Genomic DNA, 10,636 nt, shown 5'->3' with positions numbered 1-10,636 from the left:
TTTTTACTCTTTTGGTGAAGTCTTTTGATGAGCATAAGTGTTTGATTTTTAGGAGCTCCCAGTTATCTAATTTCTTTTCTGGTGCTTGTGCACTGTTACTTATGGTTCGTATTGTGTTTATGCCATGTATTAGGGCTCCTAATGTTGTCCCTATTTTTTCTTCCATGATCTTTATCATTTTTGATTTTATATTTAGGTCTTTGATCCGTTTTGAGTTAGTTTTTGTGCATGGTGTGAGGTATGGTCTTGTTTCATTTTTTGCAGATGGATATCCAGTTATGCCAGCAATATTTGTTAAAGAGACTGTCTTTTCCCCAATTAACAGATTTTGGGCCTTTGTCAAGTATCAGCCGCTCATAGGTGGATGAATTTATGTCTGGATTCTCAATTCTGTTCCATTGGTCTGTGTATCTGTTGTTGTACCAGTACCACGCTGTTTTGACTACCATGGCAGTATAATTGGTTCTAATACCAGGTAGTGTGAGGCCTCCCGCTTTGTTCTTCTTCAGTAACGTTTTACTTGTCCAGGGCCTCTTCCCTTTCCATATGAAGTTCATGATTTGTTTCTCCATCTCATTAAAAAATGCTGTTGGAATTTGGATTGGGATTGCATTGTATATGTAGATTGCTTTGGGTAGAATAGACATTTTCATAATGCTGAATCTTCCTATCCATGAGCAAGGTATGTTTTTCCACTTAATGCAGGTCTCTTTTGGTTTCTTGCAGTAGTATCTTATAGTTTTCTTTGTATAGGTCTTTCACATCTCTGGTTAGATTTATTCCTAAGTATTTTATCTTCTTGGGGGCTACTGTAAATGGTATTGATTTCGTGATTTCCTCTTCCAAGTTCTCTTTGTTGGTGTAGAGGAATCTAACTGATTGTTATATGTTTATCTTGTATCCTGATACTTTGCTGAAATCTATTAGTTCCAGTAGTTTTCTTGTGGATTCTTTGGGGTTTTCTGTGTATAAGATCAAATAGAGATACTTTTACTTATTCCTTACCAATTTGGATGCCCTTTATTTCTTTTTCTAGCCTAATTGCTCTGGCCAGGACCTCCAGCACAATGCTGAATAAGAGTAGTGGTAAAGGGCATCCCTGTCTCGTTCCCATTCTCAAGGGGTACGCTTTCAAACTCTGTCCATTTAGGATGGTGTTGGCTGTTAGCTTTGTATAAATGCCCTTTATTACGTTGAGGAATTTCCCTTCTATTCCTATTTTGCTGAGAGTTTTTATCATGAATGGGTGTTGGACTTTGTCAAATGCCTTTTCTGCATCAATTGATAAGATCATGTGGTTCTTTTGTTTTACTGATGTGATGGATTACATTGATTGTTTTTCTAATGTCGAACCACCCTGGAGCAGGGGTTCTTAACTCTTCATGTGCTGTGGACCCCTTCTCAGAACAATGTTTTTAAATGCATAAAACAAAACACATAGGTCTACAGGAAACAGCTATCAAAAAGTTAAATGTTTTCCTATCTCTGCATTCTACCCAAAGGCCTCTATGTTAAGAAGCCCTGCTGCAGAGGAAACTCACAACCAAATAAAGAATTCCCATGTCTTCTTCCTCAAATGAAATGTAGCTCATACAATCATAAATGATCCTCAACTGAAGAAACATTTGGAAGAGGTGTCCTAAAAACCAGAGAGCTACCTGGGAGTACTAAGGAGGGAAGAAGTTGCAGAAATAAAACCAAATCACCCAGAAATGGCAAGCTGCCACCTGGGCAGCTGGTATGTGTGATGGTCGCAGATGACAAAGAAAGGTGGATTCCTTAACTCCAGTTGTCTTCTGTTTTCTCAGATGAGGGGATGGCAGAGCCCAGTGAAGTCCTCTGAGGTAGAGTTTAGAGCAGCAACCAGAACAGCTTCCCAGTTGTCCATGGGGGAAGGGGCTGCCTTGCTTGCCTAGCACATACTCCTGGCAGGCTTGACTCCAGCACAGGTGGTTGAGGAGTGAGTTCAACCAGGCAAGTGCTTGGACCAGACATCTGCCATGGTGTCCTCTTCCCCCAAGATTTCTGCTCTAACAGTGAGCTCCCCCCAGAGCAAAACGGGGACACACTGTCAAGTGTCAGCTGGACATCAACACTAGGACATCCCAGGGCACTTGCTTTCATAAACTCACCAGGTTCAAACACTCTCTAGTCTCCTCACCCCACCCCTACAATAATTCTGTTCCTTTTCTGGTCACCAATACCAAAAGCCACCACTTCATTCTGACTTACACTTTGTTCTCATCTCTCACATCCAATTGTGTTCACTGTGCTTACAGAGCACCTCCCAAATTGTCCATCCTGTCCGTTTTCACACTGTTTAAGCTGTTAGGATCGGTACCCTCTGCTGCCTGGCCCACCACAGCCCTTTCTAAACTGGTCTCCCTCCCACCAGTTTCCAACTTCTTCACATGACCACAGAGCAGTGTCCCCAAACAGTATATGTGTCACCCTATTCTTTAAAGACCACTGGCAGTCTGGTATTCAAGGTCCCTTTAGACTTGACTCCAGTCTCTATGGTCCTGTGGTCCCACCGCATCCTTCTACCTCTGCCTCATATTTCAACCCCACTAGACCACACCCTCTGCCCCTCAAACACAAACTATGCACCTTTCTGCCCCCATGCTGTTCCATCCCCTGCTCCCTACAGGACAAGCTATTCATGCTTCATGGCTCGGGGTTCCCATACTGCTTTCCCTAACACTCTGAGGTAGATCTAAGTGTCTTCTCTATTGTGATATCTGGCTCGGACCTTTCAAGAAGAATTCTCTATATCGTAATTGCTTTTTTTGTAATTTCCCAGGAAATTATTTTACTAATCTCTTGATTCCCCCAACCACCCCATGGATGCTTATCTTGAAGGTGCTTGACCCATACTGAGTGTTCAGTAAATCTTGTGGAATGCATGAACAGTCCTCTAAGGAAACCAAGGCCAGGAAAGACCCAAATAGCAATAAAACATGATAACTGTCAAACCTCTCCAGCAAAGTTCCTTTCTACAGGCTGGTACTCCTCCATTCCCTTGCCATGCCTGCCCTATGGTGGACACACAATAAGATCATAAGAGGGAAAAACAGGATAATATCAAGCCTTCAGTAACTGATACCTAACTTAAAGGAACCATTATAAAAGGTAACATATAGATCCACTTCCAGTATGTCCCTGCTGCAGATAACTATAAACACAACTATTAATAAAAGACATGAAGGTCCTGGAGAGTAAACAAAAGCAAGAGATTCTTCAGGGGAGCAGACAGGAAGAAGGGAATGGCAAGAAGTGAGTTACCTTTTTTTAAGAAAGTAGCTTTTAGCCTAGAGCAGGCTGAAGTCAGTGCCATGCGGGTGGCTAAAACACAATAGAAAATTCACAGTCTTTCTGACTGAAGAAGCAAAAGACAAGAGTTCAGGGCAACCATAGCCACTGCAAGGTGAAGAAGAAATCTCCCAAAGAAAGGGGCCCGAGAGGGAGTGCTCCAAATACTGTGCATAAACTCTGCCCAGGTCTCTGGCTAATCCTGACTGACACATGAATGTGGCAGGCTCACTGCAGCTCAGCTAAGGACAATCAACTGAACTGAGATTTAAATTGCTGCCGAAGAGTTCAAGTCCAAATAATTTAACTGTCTGCTAAAACAAAAACACCACCTTACAGATGAACCTAACAGAATTCAGAGTACACATAACGTTTACAATGTCTAGGATACAATCCAAAACACATCAAGATGTGACCCATTTTCAAGAGAAAAGACAATCAACAGAGCACAACCTCAAGATGACAAGGATTTTAAAACAGCTACTATAAATACAGTCAAAGACATGAAAGAATATACATCCAATGAATGAAAAGATAAGCAATCTCAGGAGAGAAACTATAAAAAAGGACCAAACGGAAATGCTAGAACTGAAAAATAAAATATCTGAAATTAAAAGAAAGTCACTAGTGGACTTAAGCAGATTGAAAGAAGAGTCAGTGAACTTGAAAATGGATCAACAGAAACCATCTAATCTGAAAAAGAGCAAAAACAAAAAAAAGAAGAAAAAGTTTATCATGTGTAATGACAGTCCCAGAAGGAGAATAAAACAGGGCAGGAAAATATTTGATGAAACAATGGGCAAAATTTTCCCAACTTTGATGAATGACATAAATTTACAGACTCAGAGAATACCAAGCAGTATAATATGAAGAAAACCACTCTTAGGCAAAATGTCAAACTGCTGCAAATCAGGACAAAAATTTTGAAAGCATCCCAAGATACACTACAATTTGAATTACCACTGACTTGTCATCAGAAACTATAGAGGCCAGATTATAGTGGAACAGCATGTGCAAAGTGCTGAGAGAAAACAAAACTCAACTCAGAATTCTATTCACGAAAGAGGTGGCAAAGGTGGAAACAGGGAGACCAATTAGACCAATATATGTTCAACAAAAATATACTTTGAGAATGAAAATAAATAAATAAAGCCAAGAGAATTCATTGCAGCAGATCTATACTACCAGAATGTTAAAAGGCAGTTCTTGACGCTGAAGAGAAATTATACCAAATGGAAGAAAGGAATAAAGAACACTGGAAATAGTATATCTGGGTAAATATTAAAAAAATTTATAAAAATATAAAAAACCTTTTCCCCTCAATTTAAAAACTACACAAGTTTATTTTAAAGGCAAAAATTACCTATTACCTTGTGGGACTTACAATGGATGTAGAATTAATGCATATGCATTATTATCTATAGTAAAAAAGATGGTAATGAGGAGGTAACTGCACTTTAAGGTGGTAGAATACTAATTCTAAGTAGACTGTGAAAAATCAAGAGTATATTATCCTTAGAACCATTTAAAATTAAAGGTATAACTTAGAAGCTGTAAGTTAAGATGGAATTCTAAAAATACTCAGAATAGCAAAAATTGGAAACAGCACAAGTGTCCATCAGCAGAAGAGTGGGTAAAACTGGCATACAGGAGGTCCTTGCTTTGTACAGTTCTGATATGCATAATTTCAGTTAACATGAGTAGTGCGTTGAAAAGATATGTCCAAATCATAACTCCTAGTTCCTGCGAATGTGACCTTATTTGAAAAATGGGTCTTTGCAGATTTACTTAAGTTAAGGATCTCAAGACTTGGGTGGCTCCTAAATCCAATGACATCTTTCTCTGTAAGAGACGGAAGGGGTAAAAAGAGACACAGTAGAGAGTGGGCTATGTGAAGATGAAGGCAGAGAATGGAGTTATGCTGCCATAAGACAAAGAATGCTAAGAATTGCTGGCAGCCACCAGAAGTTGAGACAGACATGGAACAGATTCTCCCTCAAACCCTCCAGAAGGAACAACCCTGCTGATACCTTGATTTCAGTCTTCTAACCTCCAAAACTGACAGAATAAATATCTGCTATTTTAAACCACCCAGTTTGTGGTAATTTATTATTGCAGGCCTAGGAAACTTACACACCACGGTTTAGTTAAATAACACTTGTCTCCCAGCAAGACAGTTCAAATTCAATTACCACAGTACATCACTGGAACTGCCTTAAGTACAAGCCTCTTGCCAGTTAGCTCTTCAGTCCACAAATCACTGCATAAGTAACAGATGGGCACCATGATCATGACCAACCCACATTACTTCTGTCAAAGTCTGTCAGTAATTGGTTACTGCACATCTGTTATTGAGTTCACACAGACAGCAAAGCGTGCAGTTGTCCTGCCTCCCTGTTTCCCAGTGATAGACCCAGTAGACATTTTACAAAAATGGGTAAAGTGGAAATTGAATAATGAAGATAAAAGTACTACAAAGAAATGAGAAGTGATAATGCTGAAGTGGAATCTGAATCTTCAACCCCTCTTCTCTCTCATAACCACAATAACCCACACCAACCCCTCTTCCCTCTCACACCCACACCATACTCAATATATCAGCAAATCCTGTAGACGGTACTTTCAGAACACGCAGAAATCCAACCACTTCTCACCACCTCTACTCCTACTACCCTTGTCCAAGCCACTGTCATATATTGGCTGTCTGGATGGCTGCAAGAGCCTAACTGGTCTTTCCACTGCCACCTCTGCCTCCTCTTTCAATATACTCTAGTAGATCAACCTGAGCAGTAACAGCAGTTCTTTTTTTAAGGTTGTTCTTCTTTTGTTTTTTCCCATACAAAAATTTATACATACATTGTTATGTGACCCTAGTGCTCTCCCCATACTGTGACAGCACACTCCTCCTTTCCACCCGACTCCCCATGTCCATTCAACCAGCTCCTAACCCTCTCTGCCTTCCCATCTCACCTCCGGACAGAAGCTGCCCGTTTAGTCTCTTGTATCTACTTGAGCTAAGAGGCACAGTCCTCATGAGAATCACTTTATGTCCCACAGTCCAGTCCAATCCCTGTCTGAAGAGTTGGCCTCGGAAACTGTTTTATTTCTGGGCTGATAGAGAATCCAGGGGCTATGCTTTCTGGGGTACCTCCAGTCTCAGTCAGACCATTAAGTCTGGTCTTCTTACTAGAATTTGAGTTCTGCACCCCACCTTTCTCATGTTCCACCCGGGACTCTGTTGTGTTACCCGTCAGGGTGGTCACCGGTGGTAGCTGTGCACCACCATCTAGTTCTTCTGGTCTCAGGCTGATGCAGTCTCTGGTTTATGTGGCCCTTTCTGTCTGTTGGGCTAATACTTCCCTCGGGTTTTTGGTGTTCTTCATTCTCCTTTACTCCAGGTGGTTGGGACCAACTGATGCATCTTAGATGGCTGCTTGCAAGCTTTTAAGACCCCAGATGCCACTCACAAAAGTAGGATGCAGAACGTTTTCTTAATAAGCTTTGGTATGCCAATTGACCTAGATGTCCCCTGGAAGCAGGGTCCCCAGACCCCTACCCCAAGAGCAGTCCTTTTAGAATGTAAATTAGATCATGTCATTCCTCTGATCAAAACCCTAAGTATAGATCCCCATCTGTTGTGGATTGAATTTTGTCTCCCAAAAACGTGTGTCAACTTGGCTAGGCCATGATTCCCAGTATTGTGTGATTGTCCACCATTTTGTCATCTGATGTGATTTTCCTATGTGTTGTAAATCTTATCTCTAGGATGTTAATGAGGCAGGATTAGAGGCAGTTATGTTAATGAGACAGAATTCAATCTACAAGATTAGGTTATATCTTGAGTCAATCTCTTTCGAGATACAAAAGAGAAGAAAGCAGAGGACAGGGGGACCGCATACCACTAAGAAAGTAGTGCCAGGAGCAAAGCGTGTCCTTTGGACCCAGGGCCCCTGCACTGAGAAGCTCCTAGACCAGGGGAAAATTGATAACAAGGACCTTCCTCCAAAGCCGACAGAGAAAGCAAGCCTTCTCCTGGCGTTGGCGCCCTGTATTCGGACTTTTAGCCTCCTAGACTGTGAGAGAATAAATTTCTCTTTCTTAAAGCCATCCACTTATGGTATTTCTGTTATAGCAGCACCAGATAACTAAGACACCATGTCATTCAGAATAAAACGTCTAGCCCATACAATAACTACCAACCCACTGCCATCAAGTCAATTCTGACTCATAGCAACATTATAGGACAGAGCAGAACTGCCCCATAGTGTTTCCAAGGCTGTAATCTTTACAGAAACAGGCTGCACATCTTTCTACCACAGAGCAGCTGGTGGGTTTGAACTGCTGACCTTTAGGTTTGCAGCCAAGTGCTTTAACTACTGCACCACCAGGACTCCTACAATGACTATAAAGCCCTACAAAATTTGCTCCCTGCCCCTGCCCCATTACCACTCTGACCTCATCTCCAATATCCTCTCCCTGCAGTCTCATCCAGCCACTCCTTGCTGCTCTTCAAACAAGCCAGACAAGCTCCTGCCTCAAGAGTCTTTGCATTGACTATTCCTTCATCTGGAATGCCCTTTTCCCAATAGTCTCACTTCCTCTATGTCTCTGCTCAAATGTCACCTCACTGAGGTGTCCCCTGGTCTCGCACACTCAGATTGCAACCCCCCCTCACCCTGTACCTCCTATTCCCTGGATTTCTCTCAGCACTGATCACCACTGATTATTAAATATTTTCATTATTTATCTTGTTTCTTATTATTCTTATTTGTTAAGTGAGCTGTGTGAGGGCTGGGGTTTCTGTCTGATTTATTCAGTGTTGAATCCTCAGCAACTAGAAAAGGCCTATCATATAGGAGATCCTCAATAGGTATTTGTCAAATGAATGAATGAATGATCAAAGATGACAAGCCAACTTTACCAACAGAAATCAAGACTTCTAGGGGATACTGCTCAGCTTAGAAACTAAACAAGCCCATTATCAAAAGGAAATGACTTATAAGCAGTTGTGGAAGTTAATACAGCATTCATCGCCCCCAGATGGGAGCTCCTGCAGGCAGGCACACCACAAACCTGCTTAGCTCTGCACCCATAGAGTGCAGCATGTTGCTGAGAGGAGGAAGAGACTGTCAGAGTCTGTCAGGCCCCCTGCAGGTGATGACAAGGACCGAAACCAGAGCTGGGCAGACATCAGGATCATGTCAGAACTCAAAACACTTACCCCATTCCCTGTTTGAAAGCTTCAATCAACTCATTCTTTTTATTCTGATCTTCTACCCAGTATACACTTGGAATGACAAATTCTGATATCACACGGCATTCTGGACAAGACCTGAAACAACAATCAGGTGAGTGAGGGAGAGATTAAGTTATAAATCCTGTGCATATTCCACCACTAAACCCCTTGCTCAAATGCATGATTATTTTCTTAACCAAAAATCCCAAAGGTGCAATCGCAATCATGTGGGAACTACAAGAACCTTACTGTATTTTTTACACAAATAACACGCATGTCATACGTTTTTGCAAACCTTGCAACCCCCTATACGTTCTTGTCGTAAAACACTACACCAGTGTTTTTTCATGTTGCTGACTTCAATTTCAATTATTTTTTTTGTCCAACGGATTTAATGTTACCCGGACAAAACTGATCTCGTGGAAGCTTCATTTAAGGTAGGTATTTTCCTAAACCAAATGTAACCAATGGTTGACTGAATAGGATTGTGATGGAGACAGGATTGTGATGGTTTCACTGTGTTGAAACCAAAGAGTATGAATGCACAAAGAGCTAGAAATAAGTAAGAAATAAACCTAGGCCTAAAACTACAAAATGTCGTTTATATTTTATTGAATTCAGAATCTTAAACTGAAATATAATTTTTGATAATCAATGTCTTTGAAATCAACAAATAGAAGTCACCAGAAGAAACTGTGTTTTCATCTGAAAATAGGCCATTTTAGTTTATTCATTCATCATCAACATCAATGGTTCTCATTCTCACAGAAAGGACATTCCTTTTCATGAATTTAGAAATCCAGGTGAAACCCGCCTTGCAATCAGAGATTCCTCTTTCATTTGCCAGAAGCTTTGCTTTGATCTGAACTGCAACAGTAGAGACAGTTTGATTTTGTTCCCTTTAAGAAATAATCCACTCTTTCAAGTCGTTCTCCAACTCAGGCCATTTTGCTTTGGGCCCATGAAGTACGCAATTCAGTGGATTCATTTTTTCCAGCTTCTTTTTCTCCTTTCTCCATCTGCGAACGGACAACTCTCCAACCTCATACTCTCTTGCTTATTTCTTCGGCCCTTGCGATGACTTTCAGTTTGAAGTCGGCAGTGTAGAACTTCCATTTAATTCCGGCCATGATCCTAAAGGGTTCTAAGATTTAGATTTATAAACTGAAAAAATCTGTACAATATAATCGATAACTGGCTGGTTCTAGTAAAGAGATCACAGAATTCAAATGTGAAGTGTACAAGAAGCAAGGGTCTTTTTATATACTTGCAAGCATATGACTAAAGTGACTTCTGATCAAAGAAATTGGTGCTAGTAAGACATAACTAGACTATGAAATAAGCAGACCTAACACAGCTTAATGGTTTCATTTAAGATGATCTGATAAGTTTTCACACTCAACTGTTGAGCCAAGAGCAACTGTGTATCAGTTTTGCTTTGTTTACTCCTCCAATAAAAAGTCAGAGATGACTGTGATAACTATGTCCATGCAGACTGAACTGAGATTTCAAATTGCTAGCTACTCAATGCCATTTATGCCATTGTAGGCTTCGCTTTGTTTAACCTTCTAATTGTTAACACATGATTTATGGACAGGCTTTGGTAGGCTCAAGATTTCCACTGATGACTCAAAAGAGACAGGGATATAATTATCAATTTAAATTAATAGAAACAAACACAGAGTTTCAACTGTTTATTTTCCAATTACCGGGTTACTACCAAACTTAATCCATGACTTCTTGACCATGGCTTATACTGTTATTATACAAATACGATCAAAAGTAACAGTTTTTGATTATTGAATGAGGGTAAATGAGGCTGAAATTCACTTCAGGAAATGTCATGAGGTATGCACGGTATATGCATGGGTGCGCTATGCCAGAAATTTTTACACAATTTCATTGTTTCTGCGTGTTATATGTGTGCACATTACTTGCGTGGGTGCACTATTTATGGAAAAATAAAGTGCTGTTAAAAACAAGTTATTTTAAACAATAAAAAGCCCAATTTAAAAAAGGGGAAAGGATTTGAATAGGCATTACTCCAAGATGGTAAATAAATACATAAAAAGATACTTAACATCATTA

At 40.5% G+C, this 10,636-nt stretch overlaps 1 protein-coding gene across 2 annotated transcripts in view; it reads right to left on the bottom strand.

The window, feature by feature from the left end:
• MKRN2 (makorin ring finger protein 2) overlaps window positions 1-10,636 on the bottom strand; it is a 39,222-nt gene that overhangs the window by 4,267 nt on the left and 24,319 nt on the right. For both annotated transcript variants that reach the window (XM_012554157.2, XM_023740795.1), the window contains exon 6: window positions 8,534-8,644. In XM_012554157.2, the coding sequence (XP_012409611.1) occupies window positions 8,534-8,644 (111 nt within the window). The remainder of the gene's footprint in view (window positions 1-8,533; window positions 8,645-10,636) is intronic.

The sequence above is a fragment of the Trichechus manatus genome, unplaced genomic scaffold (genome assembly GCF_000243295.1).
Source record: "Trichechus manatus latirostris isolate Lorelei unplaced genomic scaffold, TriManLat1.0 scaffold00001, whole genome shotgun sequence".
Lineage (NCBI taxonomy): Eukaryota > Metazoa > Chordata > Mammalia > Sirenia > Trichechidae > Trichechus > Trichechus manatus.
The sequence above is the reverse complement of the archived record's forward strand: the minus strand, read 5'-3'. Positions and strand labels throughout refer to the sequence as shown.